The 21,681-nt window shown below is 36.5% G+C and overlaps 2 protein-coding genes across 2 annotated transcripts; one reads left to right on the top strand and one right to left on the bottom strand.

Moving 5' to 3' along the window:
• Positions 1–2,264: 2,264 nt before the first annotated feature.
• Positions 2,265–2,822, top strand: LOC147548253 (uncharacterized). Its single transcript, XM_086668010.1, has one exon. The coding sequence runs from the start codon at positions 2,265–2,267 to the stop codon at positions 2,820–2,822; it is 558 nt and encodes a 185-aa protein (XP_086524136.1).
• An 8,211-nt stretch (positions 2,823–11,033) lies between these two features.
• LOC147548252 (myosin-binding protein 3-like) lies at positions 11,034–15,882 on the bottom strand. The gene is made up of 5 exons (XM_086666449.1): positions 14,062–15,882; positions 13,747–13,935; positions 13,455–13,631; positions 11,903–13,358; positions 11,034–11,730 (listed from the first exon to the last, which is right to left on the bottom strand). The coding sequence occupies exons 1-4, from the start codon at positions 15,371–15,373 to the stop codon at positions 11,947–11,949; spliced, it is 3,090 nt and encodes a 1,029-aa protein (XP_086522575.1). The 5' UTR covers positions 15,374–15,882; the 3' UTR covers positions 11,034–11,730; positions 11,903–11,946.
• Positions 15,883–21,681: the final 5,799 nt, after the last annotated feature.

Genomic DNA, 21,681 nt, shown 5'->3' with positions numbered 1-21,681 from the left:
GACCAATTTTTGACCAAGTCTTCACACCCCGGAAACTATTTAGCTTTCCCCAAAGCGCTGGCCATAAATAAATAAATCCTAAACAATCGAAACTTCTAATAGTTAAAAGATCCTTAACCAATTCAAAAAAATTCAAACAAAATCTTTTTTGATTAAACAAACCCTAGTTATCAAAAGAGGAATCAATACACAAAATAATAAATCAACACAAAATATTGATTAAATATTCATTCATAATATCCAAACATCTAGAGTTAATCAATCAAAACAAGAAATGAGACAAACAGATCCTATCATCTCATGAATTGAAAGTTAAAACTCAGAATCCTAAATTTGATTTTATAAGAGCAGCAAAAACAAAGAAAAGATGGAAAAACCAGTACCTATTATTAAGAAAAGAAACTCCAACAAAACCCTTTCGATTATAACTTTCTAACACTGGGATAATGGTAGGAGATAATGACGCTCCTCTCCCCTTTCTGTTTGGGCGGGAAGAAGTTCGATTTTTTGTTTAATAATTCTTTTTAGGTTTTGATTAACCCAAACGGATGTTAAGAGGAAATGCCAAAAATGTAATTAATTATATCATAAGAGGGTAGCTAGTTAAATTCAAAAGAATATAAAGTCATGCACCAAACTCATCATCCCCTTTTATAAAATAACTCAAAAAAGAAAGCAGAAATCAATGTAAATGTCTTCATAAAGCAAATGGTAAAATGCAAAATGAAAAATGCATATTGATTTCATTTCAAAGAAAATAGATATTGCAGAATGCAAACTATTGTCCTTAACCATTTGTGAGATTGTAGATAAACAATTTTTTTTTAGAGAGGTAAAGCGTGGAAAAGAAGTAAGCATATCTTTTATCATTATTTGCCCAAAATTAAATTGGAACCTTCTAAAATCAGAAAACATTTTAAACCATTGAAGTTTCATATAACAATTGTTTACAAGGTCTTTTCTTACATTCTCTTAATACTAATCAAACTTTGAAGAATGCAAAATGTTATTTGGCTTTACCTATTTGCCAAATGGCATATAATAGATCTCTTATATATTGGATTTTTAGTTTAAATAAAAATGGTACTTCCCTTTATTGCATTTTCTTCTTTTGTGACAGGAGAGAGTTTGGATTTTTTTGCAAACTGAAAATTGCATTAATGCAAAAAAAAAAGAATTTTGCTTTACTATTAATCAAGTGTCGATAAACAAATTTTCTAGAGAAAGCATATGGTAACAAAAAGCGCTAAGAGAAAACCCTAACCCCAAGTATTCTAGTTTTTAGTTAGAGAAAGCGAGAAACAAAGAGAAATGGAATCGATGAACCATATGTCGTTCTTGATTCACATGGTTAAATCTTTGTTTTACGATTTGTTTTGGTTTGATAATCGGATCTGGTTCACGTTTGGTAGATTATAGAATAGAATGAAAGATGAATTCGGCTAAGAAACAAAATGAAAATTGAACTCTAAATTTAGTCACATATATAAAGAAGAGTAGTTACTGTACCTAAGTCCTTGGTGGGCGAAGAATCATCACTCGTGGCTGTGGAAATCGCTCTACAAGCATATGGACACGGTTACCAAATTAATGTTCTGGGACGTGAATAAAGGTAATAACATTAACATATAATATGATTATTGGATACCTAATCATCCCCCCCTATATGTAACACTACTAATAGTACCCTCACTACGGTTTCTCAACTAATTACGAATAATCATTGGAATATCAATATCCTAACCCAATGCTTCAACCAAGATATATGCAACTCTATTTTGAGTATAAATCTGCAGGAACATCTTGATGATACAGCACGATGGACGTTTACCAAATCAGGTAAATTTACTATTAAATCGATGTATTATTATCTACGAACTAAAATTACTGCATATGAGACAAAGGATTGGAATTTTATTTGGAATCTTTCTATCCAACCGAAAATCAAACTATTCCTCTGGAAATGTTGTACGAACAGCTTGCCGGTACGTGGCAAAATTGGGCAATTTATTGGACAATCCTTTGAATGTGTTTTCTGCCGAGCCAATGAATCTCTAGATCATGCCCTTTTACATTGTGATTTGGCAACTGTGGTTTGGTTTCATTTTAGTATCTTTTCGAGAAACATTACTAATCTTACTGACTGGATTATAACGTGGAAAGGTTTTGATGAACAGCTTTGTAGTCTTTTCGCTAATATTCTTTGGCAGATTTGGAAAGCACGATGTGACAAATGCTTCTCTAATGTGAACATCCTCCCCATGATGGTGATAGATCAAGTGAAAAGTACACCGAACCTCCTCAAGAATCAGCCACCACCTCAACCTTCAGTTCGATGTGCCCTATGGTCTCCTCCAGTTGCTCCATTCATTAAAATCAATGTTGATGCCTCCTTTCTGGAGGGTACAGTAATGGCAGGGATTGGAGGCATTATGATCGATGATCACGCCAACTTTCTAGCAGCTTCAGCAAGTAATTATAGAGGCCAAAATGCGGAAGAATGTGAATGTTGGGCTATCGTTAAAGCCCTCCAATGGGCAACATCCCAGAAAGTCGATTACCTTCATATTGAAAGTGACAACCGCAACATAGTACAAATTCTCAACGGGTCACAAGTGGATATTAGCTGGCAAGCAGGCAAGCTCATTGCCAAACTCCATCTGCTTGAAGGAAATTTCATCAAAGTCATATACACTCACATCAGCAGGGACGGGAACCAGAAGGCGGACAGCTTAGCTAAATGGAGTCGCTTGCATACGGGTACCTGGCTATGGAGAGCGCTTACAGACCTGCCAGAATCCTTACGAGTGTCTTTGAGTTAGGTTCTGTTCTTTAGTTTTCTTTCTCAACAAAAAAAAAAAAAACTGTCCCTAAGTAGAATTATTCTGGCATTTGCTACTATTTGGTCATGGTATTTTGGCCCAAGTGACCGTATTGATATTTCATCAAAAAAAAAGGGACCATGTCGATGTTCTAATGTTTTTTTTGGCCTATTTTCAACCAAACAACCAAAAAAAAAAATTTGAAAAGGTGGTCATTTATTAATACTTTAATTACTCAGTAAAATTCAATATGGGTGGTCACATGAGATTTATGTGATTAACAAAGAGAGGGCATAACAGACTATATTTTGGGATGGGGATGGATAAAAGAAACTCTTTGTTTTTTGTTACAACCGATAAAAGAAACTTTTTGATAGCCAAATGAGATTAATTTGATTAAAAAAGAGGCTGCATAAGATATGGACCAAAATTGACACAAGTAGTCGTATGTGATACTCAAAACGGTAGGGCACCACCACAATTTTTGAAGAAGACATGGAAGCTACGAGTTTACTTCATACATGAATTTCAAGGTAATTAGACATGTGCAAATTTATTTGAAAAGAGATTAGGATCCCAGATTTAAGGTTAAAGGTGTAAGAGAAATGATATATTGGTTTTTGCAAAATGTGGAAAACACTTTTTTCTTTTGTTGAAAGAAGAAACCATATATTGATGCTCTATAATATCCCTGAGCATTTAGCCATGACATCCCTTCTTGTGCCTTTGTAGAATCCTCACTTGGAAAATTTAGAGGTAACTGTTGGAATCAGAGTTAATTTTGGCTTGACCCACTCGTCAAACTTAGAAATGGAATGCGCCATTGCGTTTGTCTCGTCGACCTCTTAAACTTAGAGCCAAGAATCACTCAAATCCGATTCCGGATGAATGAGAAATTCAAGTTTAAAGTTTGGACGAAGATCGACTAAAATAGGGACTAAAGCATCAAATTGGACAAGTCAATTTGGGGGTCGTTTGTGCGAAGCGAGCAAGTCCAGATCAGGACGGCTCGCGTTCACTCCGCGGGATTTGAAGAGATCCGACGGTAGCGCGATGATGGCCTCAGGACAGCGTCGGGACGAATCCAGACGCGTTCGATCAGCGAGATCCATCGACCGACGTCTCCTCTGTGTCGGGCCAGCTTCAGGATTTCAACAGATCTCAATCTAACGGTCGATTTGGTCACTTATTGGGCGTATTTCGGGCTAGATCATTCTCCATCCAACAACAGAAGTTCCACCCGAGTTCTTGAGGCAAATCTGACACTCCATATTGTTGCCGACTCATATATTGGCAGCTAGTTCAACTTAAGTTCTTCCTTTTGAAAGGATATGTCTCTTGAACCCAAAAGTCACTTGTGCCTGTTCCATTCCTATATAAACAACCCAAAACCATTCCAAAACTCATCCAATTCATTCTCTTCTTCTCTTCTCTTCAAAAATCAGTATTCTGGTGCGTTTGGAATATAATTTTGATTTTAGAAAATATTCTAGTACATCTAGAATTTTGAAGAAAGAAGTTTGCGAGTGAATTACGTCTATTTTCTTCTTCTCTTCTCTCCTGAAATCAATATTCTGGTGTGTGTGGAATATAATTCTGATTTTAAAAATATTCTGGTGTGTCTGAATTTCCGAAGAGATAAGCATTCGAGTGAAGCTATAATATTCAAGTGTTTAGAAGATCCATTTGCATCAGTCCAAGAGCTCATATTATTTACGAAGGTTCGCCTACTTCCAGAATATAAAAGTACCATCTTAAATTCTAAAAGGCTAGTCGTTGTATCCCGAAGGCATACACCCTAACTGTTGGTACTGTTACGGGGGAGTAAAATGTCTTAAGGAAAGAGAATTTAGTCTCGCCTCGACTCCATAAATTATTTTTCTTATTTTTGTCTATCTCGGATAATCCGACAGAATGATTACTGATTAGTCCGAATCCGATTATTGTTTATCTCTCTATAACCTAGAGAAAGGAAGTTCCCTACTTCAATTCAGACTCTGTCTTAATCAAGAAGAGATAGAGATAAAGTGAACTCGGTCTATAACCAGAGGAACAACAATAACAAGTTCGATTCTTATTAAAGATGAAAATTCCTGATATGTCCAATGTGGAAAATTAAAGCTAAGAATAATGACTTATATGATAATTTTTATGATTTTTAGAATGTATAAGTGTCTGTGACAATTTTACGGTAATTAGGAATATATAGTACTCGCATAAAGTTGTTGGAAAAAAAGTTGGCCTTACCATCAAATGGACACATATATATTTTACTTCACCAGAATGGGGTTGTGAGCACTCAGATAAATTGCCAGGTACATACATATTCAAGCTAGCTTTTATAGGGAAACCAAGGAATTAAACTCCGACTGGTATTATTTTAAGCCACGACTTTAGCACATAAACAAAAGTCTATAGGGTATAAAAACTTTGGTCAATTGTAGTTGACCTAGGGAACTTCATTTTGTGTTCAAAAACTGACTCTTTTGTTTCTTGCCCCCTAATCTTCATCTTCTCACGTCTTTCTTCTTTCTCTCTTCCCCTCTCTCTCTCTCTCATGCTGCTCTCTCAGATCCACCCCCTTTTTCTCTCTCTAGCTCTCCCTCTCGAACTCATTGATCATTAACATCAAAATCCTAGAAAAGGAATTTAGGTATTTGCTGATTTTAAAATTTGTCAACCTTGGAATCAGACAGAGTAAAGAGACTTGATGTTGGATCTCGTTTGAATGAGTGATTCTGCTTCTTTGATTCCCGTTCTTGCTCTTGGAAATCTAAGGGGAAAACCTGCAAAGTGTTCGGAAGCCTCTCTGACGCTCAAGACAGTCAGATTGCCCTTTGCAGTTAAAAAATTGAGTATTGAATGACTTTGAATTCCACGTGTGTTCAAAGTTGTGAACTTAGCTTCTTCGAGTTGAATTAAAGCCCTTTTATAGGTTACTTTGGACCGACTACTGATAGACGGTTAGATTGAAGTGGTTTAGATCAACCGTTTAGGATTGATATTACTCTCCGGTAGTTAGGAGATTTAAGGTTTCCTCTTAGAGTTTATCTCGTATCTTGGATATCTAGAAGTTCTTATGTTGAAGGATCCTTGCTAGATATCCTGTTGAGTTGATAGATCTTTAGGATATGGTTTTTCCTTTGAAGACTCTTGAAGCCCAAGTTACTTAAATACTTAATATTTTGACCGATTGAGATATTTGGGAAGATTCGAGATTAAGTCGGTAAGCGTGTGGTGCGCTTCTGCCTTCCTATGTTCGAAGCTTAAAGCATGGACCCTCCTGTACTTCTCCCAAATCTCATGGCAGATTTGGTTGTATTTGAGGCAGGGCTCGAGCTCCTTAAATAATCTTGTCGACCTCTCGATTCTGGACTTAGGTGACAGACCTCTTTGGGCTAAGCGGTCTGGTTGCCTTCAGACGGGTTGACCCGTTGGGCTTAACACCTATATTATATTAGTAAGGTATCATATAGCCTTTGATTTTGATTTGAGAGCCTAAATTAATAGGGGTCAAGGGCCAAGCTCACGAGTACACTCATTGCCCTCAGATCATGAGTCAGGTAGATTCAGATGTTCCAGATTTAGTTAATCGACAACCGAAAGTCCGAGTCCGAGTAACATTCCCGGTTGATTCACTTGATGATTAAGCGATTGATCCATATAGATTTGATTTAGTCGATTCAACAATTGATTCTGCTGATCCAACTCGAGGTGGAGAACCCCCTTTATGTTGATATGGGCAAGGTAGAGTGCCTAGTTTACTGAGTGAAAGCACCCATAGCAGCAGCAAAGGGAAGAACATAAGCAGAAGTAGCGACATCCTATCTATATAGCAGTTGCCCTAGAGCTGGAGACCCAAATTATTGAGATGGAGACCTTCGTGATAGAAATAGGCCGCGGTTTTGGGGAATAAAGAAAATTCTCCGGGGAATAAATTTTTATGGGGAATACAGAATACATTTTTTTGAAAGTTCTCCTCCATCTCATCACCTCTCTCTGCCATTTCATCTTCTCGACACCTCATCATCTTCTCCGGCGAAAGTCGCCGGCCGGCCAATTCTCCGACCGACGACCTTCGAACATATTTTTTTTTTTTTAATTTTCTCTCTCTCTCTAATTTTTTTTTTCTTTTCTCTCTCTCTCTCGATCAGATCTAGAGAGAGATCACGAACAGACCAGATCTGTTCGTGATTTTTATTTTCATATTGTATTTTAATTTGGGAAATCAATTCACATGAAAGATTGAAGTTTGAATGTTATGAAATGGAGCTGTTGCTTTTGATTCTCTAATAGAAATTAGGGTGTAATATCATAATGATTATTGGGAAATCCTAAAATGGCTCCAAATTTTGTTGTTAGGAAACCGTGAAGAATGAATGTTGAATCTCTTTTAGGTGAATCAAAACCACAAGTCCTTCCAACCAAGAGTGCAATCTATGCATGGGGATATTAATCAATGCGGGCAAACGGGGAGAAAATGTAAAGAATCTCACTTGAGGATTCCAAAACACCTTCCTCCCGAGCTCTTTGGCTATCCAGGAGGTGCCAATTCGCGCTGGTTATTGCTAGTGGGATGGAGACCATCAAGATGGGCCTCACGACCGAACTAGTTAGAGGGCCTCATGGCCGAGTCCATTAGGGTTAGAGTTTAGGAGTTTCCATGTTTTAGTATTTCCTACGAAGTCTAGGTTTAGAAGTTTCTACATTTGAGTATCTTTGATATTTAGGAATCCTAATTTGAGTCTATCTAGAAGTTTCTAAGTTCCTAGAAAAGGAAGTCAGGTCTGTCCTTGTTATTCAGATCAAAGATATTATGAATCAAGTTTATTGTTAATCAAGTTTATCGTTTTGTTCTTTAGTTTATCAGTTTATTTACGTATTTTATCAGTTTATTTACGTATTTTATCATTGTTATAATGGTGGATTCCATTACTTTTACGCTTCCGCAACAATCTACATCAGCTGGTATTCAGAGCTTTAAGAATCTGGGAACAGATAATTTTTTTTAAATACTTCTCATCTTGAATGTTGGAATAATCTTCTGCGTTTTGGTTGGGATCCTTTAAGAGATGCACAACAACTCTATGTTGATCGAAAAGATCAAAACAAAATTAATGTCGATTCCAAAATTTCTATGTTTGATTATCAATATCATATAGATTTTTGGATTCAACAGATGGAAGATTGGTTTATAAACCAAGAAGTCCATGACGAAGATAAGGTTTTTGTCATCGAACAACACTTGTCTAAAAGAGTCTATGAAAAATTCAACGAGATGCAATGGAGACTCATTGATCAAGGAAAAAAATTCGTTGACGATTGGACTACATTGAAAAGCATCTTTAGGTATGTTTTTCTTCCTTTAGATGAATATTTTTCATATGTGGAGACAAAGATTGAATCCAGTAGACAGTTCTCGAATGTTACTTCCGTCACCGTGTTGGATGGTATTGAAGAAGTTCTTGACAAAAAAAATAAAATTTTCTCAATGACGGAGGAACAAGAAGAACAAAGTGAATTATCCTCTTTTAGCTTGAAAAGGTCAGTTCGTTCTAGTTTAGATTTGATTAAGCCATATTCGAGTTTGGTTTATAAGCAACACGAAGATGAACGTGGGAAGATCGTTCAAGTGAAGAAATTCAAGGTTGATTTTTCCATAAAATATTATGTGGTGTTTGTGGTCTTCTTCATCAAATTAAAAGATGACGGGAGATGTTGCAATTTGTTGGAAGTTTCTTTCCTATATTTATTTTTGCAAGATTCTTTGCACAATGAGATTGAAGCTAGTGTTTTCGTCCAAGTGGGTGTCCTTCGACCCCAATGCACCGTTCGCTCGAAGTGGGAATTAAGGATTGCATTGTTGAGTCTCACTTGAGGGCAAGTTCGTTCTCGGTCGGGGAGTATGATGGAGACCATCAAGATGGGCCTCACGACCGAACTAGTTAGAGGGCCTCATGGCCGAGTCCATTAGGGTTAGAGTTTAGGAGTTTCCATGTTTTAGTATTTCCTACTAAGTCTAGGTTTAGAAGTTTCTACATTTGAGTATCTTTGATATTTAGGAATCCTAATTTGACTCTATCTAGAAGTTTCTAAGTTCCTATAAAAGGAAGTCAGGTCTGTCCTTGTTATTCAGATCAGAGAATATTATGAATCAAGTTTATTGTTAATCAAGTTTATCGTTAATCAAGTTTATCGTTTTGTTCTTTAGTTTATTAGTTTATTTACGTATTTTATCAGTTTATTTACGTATTTTATCATTGTTATAATGGTGGATTCCATTACTTTTACGCTTCCGCAACAATCTACATCACTGCCGCTGTTGCTTCAGATGGGTCACTTTTCACTTGGGGTTTGGTCTCTCTTTCCTTATCCTGGAGTCTTTGTTTCATTTCTTATGCTCGTGTGAGTGATTAATCGATTGGTTTATTGGTCTGTTCTCACGAACAGACCATTGAAGGTCTGTTCGTGAGAACAGACCTTCTCTCTCTCTCTAGATCTGTTCTAGAGAGAGAGAGAGAAAAGAAAAAAAAATTAGAGAGAGAGAGAAAATAAAAAGAAAAGGTTTTTTTTTATGTTTGAAGGTCGCCGACCGGAAAAATTGGCCGGCCGGCGACTTTCGCCGGAGAAGATGGTGAGGTATCGAGAAGATGAAGTGGCAGAGAGAGGTGATGAGATGGAGGTGCCTTTTTTATAGCATCTTCTAAAATTAGAAGCCCCTTAGCAATAAAAAGAAACATAAAAAGTCAATCTTATTTGACTAGTTTTAAGCCCCGAAGAGTTTTCTTTATTCCCCAAAGTCGCGGCCTAGAATATGGCGAGCAAGGGTACTAAAATTAGTAGGGTATTCAATTTGGATTTGCAAAGAACCTTCCAAAAAAACCAACTAAACGGGCAGGTAGGTGACGTGGAATTTAAGTAGCGTGTGGAGGGCGGGTTTGGTCCTTTTTTTACTTTATTAGTTATAAGAAAATTAAATTAAACAAAAATAATGGAAAAAGTTGTGAATTAGTCACTGACCTTTTGAAAGTGGGATGATCGATAATAGAGAAGAGAAATACTTCTTAAGCAAAGTTGATGATCGAACAATTGATCCCGATAAAGAAAAAATCCTTATGCTCGTGATACCATGTTGAATAATAAATCTCGAACAAGAAAAAACGGTAATCAAAAGTAAATTTCATTGATAGGTGTACTAGTATTTAGAAATTAATACAATGGGAGAAACTGACGTAATTCAAAGCATGAAAAAAAGGTAACTCCGATTACAAAGATGAAAAATAATATTCTAGTCTTCTAGATACAAGAAACTATCCTAATCAGACGTGAAGGCAATATATCTGCCAATCCTCCTTTGTTCTTTCTATGTTACTTCAATAGGTAGGGTTTGTACCTTTTGTGCGGTAGCCTCTATATTTCTTTGAGTTATCATGAAGCCCAAAGCTGCAATGAAAGCACACTTTTCATGATTTAATTTTATACTGAACTTTTGGAATAACTGTTGGGTTAATCCCACATTAGTTGTGGAAGGGGTAAGGTGCATTAATAAGTGTGAGAGAAACCTTACCTCTCGAACTAAATTTTGGGGTGAGAGAGATTCAAGACTACCTAACACAAAACTCAAAAACTATTGAAATTAAGAGCAAATGGGTGAAGGAGATATTGTTGGGATAATCCCACATTGGTCGTAGAAGGAGCAGGGGGTGAGTTAATAAGTGTGGGAAAAACCTAACCTCTCGAGCTAGCTTTTGGGGTGAGAGAGACCCAAAACTACCTAACAAAAAGGAAAATATCTTGTCAAGGTTTGTGGAGTAATTTTCAGATTTCTTGCTTTTTACCACCATGTCTGTCCATGTCCGCTTCCACAATGTTCCTCCCGAGCCCTTCAAACACTTTGTTGAGTAGTCTCTGCTACGTAGCCTCAAAGTATATCTAGCCTACCTTTCTGAATTGGCATGAATGGAGAATGGGAGAAGTTGGTTCCTCATGATTCCTCCACAATAACCTATATGGACATTAAATTTCAAATACAAACTTTTTAAACATTGATGCTTAGGTATAAGTACCATCTTTTAGAACAACTCTATTACATCAATAGTAGTACCCTAATAACAAGAGTTAATAAACGATAGATTTCAACCTCCGTATAGTTTCGCTTTTTGTGAAATTCAGATTTCGGAGTAGATGCATTACGGCTGGAACAAATCCTAATTAAACCTAAGTACATCAATTGTATAAACATAGATAATAAAGTATTTGTACAAATAAATTCAACTTAAACCCTCATCAATAAACAAAATCCCCATCTGATACAAATGATGCAAAAAAAGAGAGAAAACATGAGAGAATTACTTTTCTCTCTTTTCCTCTTCCTCTCCTTCTCCCTCTCTCTAAAAAATAATAAATGATAGAAGAAGATGCTGTACTAGTCTTCCTACCTGTCCTACAAAACTAAAGCTATACTTCCCTCCACTGGAATCTTGTCTAGGTCTTTCCAGCTTTGCAAAACCAAAGATCCTTTTTCTTTTTTTCTTTTTTCACACTCACAATGACAGGTTGGTCTGATCTACTAATGACATGACCACCTTTACAAAACACAATAATAACTCACACTACTAGATAGTACAAACAATACTGTCTACTTATAACATCACCTCATCTTTTACCTGAAAAAGGTTTTTGATGGGGTTTTCTTTTCACAAACCCATAAAACTTGGGATCACTTTGACACAGCAATAAACAAAACACAAGAACATAGCAAAGAGATTTTGCTGTTCTATCCACCAAGCCAGGAACCACCTTTCCCTGCCTTATGGGTCTAGCATGCGTGATATACACCGAATTCTTGATCGTCATTAAGTGAGTCTTGCCTCGTTCAACCGCCTACTCGTGACATGACGATTTTGATCTGTTTAGGAAATTAAAAGTGTTGGAGAAATTGAAAGAGTACTCGTAGAAATTCATCAAGAAAAGCTATAACATTAGAACTTTGAATTGTAAGCAATGTGATTGATTTAAGTTATGTTTTAAGCATGTAAAGATCATAAAGAGTTGCAAATTAAGTTTAGTAATCGGGTTACCTTTTCTTGAATTCTTGTGTAGTGTTTAATAGAGGGATTAGAAATCACAGCATAGCATCATTTAGGCTTTTTGCACGAAGTTCAACGTTCCTTAGATCACGAAGATGTTGTAATATCTCTCTAAGAAGATCGATACCTTGGTCTCCTTTCTTCAACGAACTTATACAATGTTTCAAGAATTCTCTATCGGCTTCAAGAGCATGTAGTCTTTCATAAACATGATCAACCTCTTCTACTAGAGCAGCTTTCTTTTCATTGGACGTAAATTTCGAGCTTGAAGAGTTTTGTGACAAAACAGCATTAGATCCTTCGTGTTCTTCGTTCGTTAATTCATATTCGTTCTCCATTTCAGTGGCATCAAAAAGAGGAAGAAGCTTCTTTGCCTTAGCACCACCCAAGCTTATTCTATCTCGATCATGTTTCTCTTCCAAATCATTAGAATAACCATCCACAATCTCATCATTTGATTCATCGCAATCCTTTCCTTTATCTTCGGGCAGATGCTCAATTGGAATTATATCATTGAATTGTTCTTCTTCATCATCATCTATTGTGAATAGCTTCTCCTCTAATGCCTTAAGTTGTTCAAGAATAGATTGCCTTTCTTCCTCAAAATCGGCTAGAGATTCGTCTAGTGTTCCCAACTGTTTCGAGCTTTCTACCCCCAAATCATCAAAATTTAGTACTCCATCCGCAGGCGTGTTGTGGTTGCTGCTTTCTTGATTCCCGTAAAAGCTATATTCGTCCGCATTTTCATGACTAATATCAATCGATAACTCGTCAGTATCCGTAGCATTACTAGAAGAAGTAGAAGAAGTTCCACTTCTTCCAATACTACTCTTCCTTTTCATAGCCATCCTCTTCTCTTTCGCCTCGTATTGAAGAACTTTCTTTCTATAAATTTCCAACTCCTTTTCTAACTCTTGCTTTTCTTTCTCTCTCTTAGTCATAAGTTCATTCATAAGTTGCAAAGCTTCTTGATCATACTCAGATTGTTCATCCATCATTCTTTGGTACTGTAATGCTTCCATCTGCATTGCTGCTTTCTCTTCTTGAAGTCTAGTTATCATTGCCATTGTTTGATTAGCCGCTATAGCGGAAGCACTTCTCTCTTCTTCTAATTCGGCATATAAAACACTTAGAGCTTTATGTTCTGCTTTTAGTGCTGATTTCAATTTTTCGATGGTCAAATTTCCGTCTCCATTTTCTGTCTCACTTATGACACTTCCATCCAAAGACTCTTCACTTACTGATTCTCTCTTCTCCAATAGTTGCAATTTCTTTTGTAGATGCTGAAAACCTTCCATAGAAGTCGGAGTTTCGGGGAACTTATTTTCTTCCTCTACCTCGTTAAATTCCAAATTTATAGATAAACGATCAATTCTTTCTTCTTCACTTCTCTCAACCGGAACAGTTCTCTCGTCAATGCCATCCACTTCGTCGACTTGATCGGAACCTAATACAAATATACTTATTAGAAACTAAAACTTGCTCAGTTTTCGAATACTAGAACACGAAGAACTATTTAAGAAACCTTGATATGAAAGCTTACCAATGTCATTCAAATCGATTAGTGGCTCTGATTCAACACCATTCGGTAGTAAGGTCAATGAAGAAATTTGGTTTTGAGCTTGAGAATGATTGTTTCCTTCATCTAGCATCTCTTTCTCTATCAAGTTTGCGGGTTCGGTTTCATCAATCGACATTTCGAATTTGTCTTCTTTATCAACTTTAAATCAAAATAAAAATTTACATTATCTCAAGAACTTCAAAATGTGACTAGAATAAACTCAAAACAAGGTATCAACAAAACTACTTCAAGTAAAATGCATCAAACGCTTTACCTGAGGGTTCATAAGCTTGCTCATTTGCATCCACGAGTGTCTCGGAATCAATATAGTCTCTCTCGAAAGTGTTTGAGCAAGGAAACAAAGAAACTTGATCTTCAGATTGGTTAGAGATTTCTCTCTTTTTCGAGCTCTCGGGTACTTCGATTTCATCAATCGACATTTTTAAGCCGATTTCGTTGTATCCTATATATCGATATATGTAATAAGATTCTACCCTCACTAAGAAATGAACTCAAAACCAACTTAAACAAGACTAGAAAAGAAAACAAACAAGTAGTAATCTTGGGTCAAAATTATAAGTTGGTTTACCTGATTGTTCATTAGAATCATTTTCTGTTGTTACAAGCACTTCTTCATTATCATCACCATCATTATTAGGAGAAGATAGATCGAATTCCTCGACTAGTCTACCATCTTCCTCGTGATTTTCAACATGAGAAGATGAAGAAATTTTATCCTTACCCATATCAATTGATTCAATTTCTTCTGCTAAAATCAGTTCTGTTTTATCATCCATAATAATACCCATATGTGAATCTTCATCTTCTTTCTCAATTATTGATTCATTACTCAAAACCCTTTCCAAATTTCTCTCTTTAACTTCCTCAATTACCCTAAATCTTAATAAATCTTGGTCTTTCAAAGTTGTAGAATCAATACATTCAACTGGAATGAATCTATTATCATCAAAATCAAAATAATTATCCAACCTAATTGGGATCATCTCAATTGATTCATCTTCTATTTGAATAGGCAACAACTTAGGAGAAAACTTAAGAAGATCATTCGTACCTTCTTCTTCTTCTAATAAATTTGTTTCTCTCTCTTCAATAGCATCTTCCTCTGTTCTTATTGTGGTTGTTGTTTGATCAGAACTCATAAATTCTTTAATTTTATCAGTATTTTCATCAAGATTAGAGAGAACTTGATTTTTTTCTTCAAATTTACTTTTTTCTTCTCTGATATCAAATTCATCATCACATCTATCTGTTTGAGTATCAGATTTACAAGGATCTGATGATTCCCCTTCATCATGATCATCATCTGTGATCAAATTCCCTTTTTGGGTATAATCAAGAACACCCCATGAAGGTTTCAAAACCAGATATGGTGAAGAATAAAGATCAGAATTCAAACTCATATCACAACAAGAACACTTCAAAATAGTTTCACCATTTTCGATTTTCTTTTCAGAATCTTTTCCAATCAAACCCATTTTTTTAACCCATGAAAAGAAAGCAATTCTACCACCAAAATCATTTAATTTTTCATTAGAATCAGGTCTAGAATATGAACAATCTTCACACATATGATGAGATTCAGCCAATTTCTGATGATTTGAACAGTAACCCAGTTTTGAAATCTCTGAAGCATGATGTTCACAAAGATCTGAGTAAGAATTCTTACTCTTTTTGGAATCTAAAAGATGATCAATTCTTGAACATAATAAACAAGGTGGTTTAAGACCAAAATAGTTGGCATATTTCATAATCAGATAAGAAAATAAGGAATTGAGTAAAAGAAGATATATAAGAATCCATTCAAGAACTGTATAGACAAGAATAAGAGTGATTTTATGGGTATTTCTATGCAACATAGTTGCAAACTTGTTTCCTGCCATGGATTTGTGTGTTCTCTCTCTCTCTTGGTTTTTATTTACAGTAGAGAGGGAAAGAAAGAGAGTAGAGAGAATTCTAAATTAGCTACAGAGGGATTATAGACAGAGGAAAATCTGATAGAAGAATTATGAACGAAGGGCAGAAGGGGAGACAGCCAAAGAAGACTCACATAAACAATAGGAGGTGTGTTGAAATGAGAATTCTAGAGAGAGAAAGAGAAGGCGACTTTGACAAAGCAATAGTGACTGCCAAATAGTATTGTTGCAAGAGAAGAAGAATAAGGCTGCTTAGTAGTAGTGTTTTTATGTAATTAAAACATTAATTACTTTAATTAGAAAACCCCACTGCTTTAGGGAATAAATTGTTTTTTTTTCAGGAAATAAAGATTTTAGTCGATAAATGTTGACTCAGAGGCATATACTTTTTTAGCCCAAGAATTGAGAATCTTCATCTCTTCTCTCCCTATCTCTCTCTTTTCTCTCTCTCCTATTGCTCTTTCTCCCAGTCTTGTGGTTTTTGGAAATCTACAACCGTACTAAACCACTCGTTGTTTGGTTTCGTTTGAAAACCGACTGGACCGGTTTGGATTTGTTTGGTTTGAATGGTCCGGTCTATTTTTGCACACCCCTACCCAATACTTTTACCTTCCCATTTGCTTTAAAATCTTGTGTTTCTCTCTACTCCTATCTAGTTCTCAGTTTCGTTCTCATGTTATCAAAATTAGGTGCGAACCAGACCCTTTTGTACAAACTTCTTTGATCTCAATGTGTAGTAAATGCTCTTTGATTGATAATGCTCGCAAGGTGTTTGAAGAAATTCCTCAGTCGAAGAAACTAACTGTTCATTATAATGCTTTACTAGCTGCGTATACCCATAATTGTGAACCATTAAAGGCAGTCTCCATTTTCAATCAAATGTGCTTTATGGGTGTTCCTTTCAACTCCATTACAATGCTTTGGGTGATCCCTACTTGTACTATTCTGGGGCATGTTGAATTTGGGATGTCACTTCATGGTATGCTCAAAATGGGCTTGTTAGTGATGTATTGGATCTTAATGGTGAGATGAAGAAATATGGAGTAGAATCTGATTATGTGACATTTGATGGTGTACTCTCTTCTTCTGCTTAACCTTGGTACTCATAGTATCAGTCATGAATCGAGCAACGAATAGTTTGTAGTGGGAAGTTGTGGTGGTGACAGTGATTGAGAAGATGAAGATGAGGGGGCAATGTTTGATCAAGTTAATTTTCGGACTAAAAAAAAATGCCCCGGAGAATATACAAAAAAGAATGGATTCTCTAGATAATTTATTCCCCGTAGATTATTCTTTATTCCCCAAAGTCGCCGCCTAAAGAATTTATTCCCATTTTAAAATTCGGAAATTTTATAGCAGTGTTCATTTTTATTTTAAAGCTAAAATTATTATTCATATATCAGAATTTTATTACAATACAAATGAGAAATCAAAGTTGATACGTCATTCCAAATTTTATTTTCAACTTGACTTCCAGTCCATTTTGCTAACTTGTCTGCAGGAGTGTTCTGCGATCGGTTGATATATGTAAAAGTTATGTGATGGAACTGAGGAAGTAAATTCCTTATCTCCTTGCTGTGTGGCAGAGGAATTGCCACTGGACATTGCTCTTTAGATCTTTAAGGCGATAGATGAGATTTTGGTTGTCACTTTTAATATTGATATTCTTGTATTGATTTTTTGCTGCTCATGCCCATAAGAATAGCCATCGCTTCACTTTCTGCACTAGTTCGAGCTCTGGATGAATATGTTTTTACTGCAATAAAACGAGTCAAGTGATCATGACAAATAAAACTTATGCCAATATTCATGTCAATCTTGATGAAGGATGCGTCCGTATTAATTTGTAAACGCAATTCAGCCGGAGGGCACCATTTAGTATGATTTGGAATGTTAATTGAATTGTGATGCCTACTAATACATGCCAGGAAGGCGAGAATCTGACTTATAATCTGAGTTGGGGTTGTAATACTCAGATTCTCGCCTTCCTGGCATGTATTAGTAGGCATCACAATTCAATTAACATTCCAAATAATACTAAATGTTGCCCTCCGGCTGAATTGCGTTTACAAATTAATACGGACGCATCCCTCATCAAGATTGACATGAATATTGGCATAAGTTTTATTTGTCATGATCACTTGACTCGTTTTATTGCAGTAAAAACATATTCATCCAGAGCTCGAACTAGTGCAGAAAGTGAAGCGATGGCTATTCTTATGGGCATGAGCAGCAAAAAATCAATACAAGAATATCAATATTAAAAGTGACAACCAAAATCTCATCTATCGCCTTAAAGATCTAAAGAGCAATGTCCAGTGGCAATTCCTCTGCCACAGCAAGGAGATAAGGAATTTACTTCCTCAGTTCCATCACATAACTTTTACATATATCAACCGATCGCAGAACACTCCAGCAGACAAGTTAGCAAAATGGACTGGAAGTCAAGTTGAAAATAAAATTTGGAATGACGTATCAACTTTGATTTCTCATTTGTATTGTAATAAAATTCTGATATATGAATAATAATTTTAGCTTTAAAATAAAAATGAACATTGCTATAAAATTTCCGAATTTTAAAATGGGAATAAATTATTTAGGTCGCGACTTTGGGGAATAAATTATCTAGGGAATCCATTCTTTTTTGTATATTCTCTGGGGCATATTTTTTTTTAGTCCGAAAATTAACTTGATCAAACATTGCCCCCTCATCTTCATCTTCTCAGTCACTGTCACCACCACAACTTCCCACTACAAACTATTCGTTGCTCGATTCATGACCGATACTATGAGTACCAAGGTTAGCAGAAGAAGAGAGTACACCATCAAATGTCACATAATCAGGTTCTACTCCATATTTCTTCTCCAACTTAATTTTTTTATATAAGTTCGAGAAAATCTTTTTTAAGTTAGAGAATATTTGGTAAATAGTATAAAATCTTTTAGATTAGTTTTGTGAAATGTTTTAGGTAAGTAATATTAAGAAATTTTTAAGTAAGTTTTATTTTGCTTTAATTACTTTTAATATTAGGTAAGTTTAGTTTCTTTTAGGTAAATACTCATTACTTTAGTATTAGGTAATAGGTAAGTTATATTTTCTTTTAGGGAAGTTTTATTACAAATATTTATACATTTGTAATATTTTTTTTAGCTTTAGGTAATTTTTTAATTGGATTTCATATTTAAAATAAAATAAAAAAAACAACTGGCTCGCCAGACTCGGGTTTAGCCCAGTCTGGATAGGGCCGCCCTGGGCAAGTCTTAGTCCTAGGCTGGACCATGGGTTTAGCCAACTCGTGCTCGGCCCTGCCCGAGACTATTACAGCCCGGGTTGCTTGGGGCGGCCCCGCAACCCGGCCTGGACCGTTTTATTTCGAGTCGGGTCGACCTGACCCGATAAACACCACTAGTTTCAGTGAGAGGAGAGTACACGAAGGACAATGAAATAAATTATTAATGTATTTCCCAATGCGCTTACGTACAGGTAGAGATCTTGTGCAACATTTCCAAAGAAATAAAGTAATACGAGGTATAATGTTAATATGTCATATAAATTTCTAATTGACCTTAGTACTTGGGTTGCTAAGGTGGGATATAGATAAGTGTCGGTACATTGATCTTACAGTAAATTCTCAAGAGTCCGTTAAGGCCCATCCAATGGTGTCTGGACAATTATCCTTAGTAGTAATGGTTTGAATAAGATTACAAACATTAGGTTCGAAATTGCTCTCAAGTAATTGCAAGTTCCTTTAGTTATTGTGAATAAGTTTTAAGACATAAGTTAATGAGGAATTGTTAATGTTGATAATGAGGGGAGGGGAATTTAGAATCCAGTATTCAGTCCAAATGTTAATCTGCGATCCCTGACCCACCTCCCATTAAGATAGAGGGGTTAAGAAGTTCATATGCTTAAGAATTAATTTCCAAATCCACAAATGAGCTTGTCTTAATGGGTCTAGAGTGGAATTCCTATTGAAATATTTGGCTTTCAGGAGACAAGCCCGGATGGCATTGGGTTCAGTCTTGAGTCTCCAAGGCAATTTGCAAAGAAAAGCTTGATTGTCAATGAAGGGTTTATGGATACCGAGCCCACCTAGCTTTTTATGCTGGAAAATGTAAGACCATGATTTAGTGTGTATATCTTTAGATTTTTCCCACCAAAAAGACTATTGGCAAGTCACGATGCGCTGACAAATACTCTTAGAAAGAGCAAAGCACGACATCTAGTATCGGGGGATGGTTGCAGTGATGGCCGAGACTGTGATAGTCCCACATCGCTCACGAGAGTGTCCGGAGCCTGGGCTATAGGTGTATGCTTAAGCTTGGTAAGTGTCGAGGCCTTTTGGGGGAGTCCGTGGTGCTCTCGCCAAGAACAAAACCTCCTACCATCCGTGCGAGGGTGGTGGCGAAAGGGAGGACAATATCGGCAACTGCTGGGCTTGGGGCGTCACAAGTGGTATCAGAGCCGAGGACGGCTCTTCGCTGAGGATGGGGGGATTGTGATAGTCCCACATCGCTCACGAGAGTGTCCGGAGCCTGGGCTATAGGTGTATGCTCAAGCTTGGTAAGTGTCGAGGCCTTTTGGGGGAGTCCGTGGTGCTCTCGCCAAGAACAAAACTTCCTACCATCCGTGCGAGGGTGGTGGCGAAAGGGAGGACAATATCGGCAACTGCTGGGCTTGGGGCGTCACAGAGACGACGACCAACTTGTGACAAGAAGTTGTTCTACCACTTAGAAATGATGGATTGAATTTCGTCTAGGATAGCTAGGAAAGCTTTAGTTTTGTTGTTTCTGATGAAGAGTTGTGTCCCTAGGTATTTGTGAGAGAGAGGCCAGCTTGACCTTAAGATTTGTGATGATCATACGTTTAAATTTGGGTGAGAAGAGAAGAAGATACTGGATTTGTTATAGTTTCTGCCCTTAGGAAGAACAAGAGGTGGCTAAGAAATCTTCAGATTATGAATGTCATCAAGAGAATTCCTGCCAAAATTAGAGCTTAGCCATAGTTTCCGAGAGAGAGGGAACAAAAGAGAGGGAGAGAGAGAGAGAGAGAGAAAGAGAGGATAATGATGACGTCAATCGGAGTTGGTGACAGAGATGTCGCCTAAGTTAATGGTAGAAGTGTTCACATAGTTAATAGTCGAGATGAGAGGAGAAGATAGAATAAGAATAAACTGAAAAATCATTAAGCGTGGTTGATGTTTGGGCGAAACAAAAAATAACACAATTTTTTTATTCATCCAAAAATTTGTACCTCAAAATTTTTTTTCGTTGTTTCCCAAAATGTTGGCCTTTTATAATATGGGTGAGCAACAAGGGGTTTTTTTCGGTTTTAGCTCGAGCCGAAGCCGAACCAAAAAGTGGGAGTTTGACTAAATCATTGGCCGAAGCCGAGCCGATCATTCACAACCGACATGGTTTGGTTTGGTTCGGTTCATTGAGTTCGGTTGATCGGTTTAGCCGCGCACAATCTAAAGAAAATGCTAAAATAATTTTATTCATTTCATTGCATAAGGATTAAATTCTTTGTTATTGAATACGACTTTTTTTTTTTCTCGGTTTAGTTTAACAATTTTAAACTTTATTAAAGTATTATTAACTTATGATAACAAGGATAATTTGAAACTTAGTACTGAATTGTAGTATTTCTTATTCTCTACCCCTTGTATATAATATTTGTTATGAGTCCACCACCCTTTGGTGTAATGGTTGGACACCCCTCTTAAGACCATGAGATCGTGGGATCGAGTCTCGCTGGAAGCAGTTGCCATCAAGATTTATCCTATGTAATTTAGGCTATGAATAATGTAATAATTTGTCGAGCTTTAGGCTTCTTCGTTGTCGGGCATTAGGCCTCTTTCATGCTCAGTTTAAATTAGGCGGTTATCGTGCTCATTACATCTCCATGATGCATCAATGCCTTGTAACGACTAACGTAAACCGTAGTCGAATTCTCAAAAAAAAAATAAAAACAATATTTGTTATAATAAAATCCTTAGAATTCAAGTCGGTTCAACTTAGGCGGTTTTTAGAAATCAAAGTTGGAGCCAAACCAAACTGGCTTAGGTCATCGATTTTTTGGCCGAACCGAATCGAATTCGATCTAAAAACCGATCGATCTGGTTCAACTTGGTTTGGTTCGGCAGGTAGGTTTGTATTCTTACTCACCCGTATTTCATAACGAACGTTGTAATGATTGTAGACAGTAGAAAATGTTGCAACCAAACAGACCTTAATTGCTTTTTCAAGTTAGCCCTAGATTTTGGAGAAACAAC

The sequence above is a fragment of the Eschscholzia californica genome, unplaced genomic scaffold (assembly GCF_041429995.1).
Source record: "Eschscholzia californica isolate CP2 unplaced genomic scaffold, dmEscCali1.0.p SCAF_3, whole genome shotgun sequence".
Taxonomy (NCBI): domain Eukaryota; kingdom Viridiplantae; phylum Streptophyta; class Magnoliopsida; order Ranunculales; family Papaveraceae; genus Eschscholzia; species Eschscholzia californica.
This window is presented reverse-complemented; position numbering and strand designations above follow the sequence as displayed.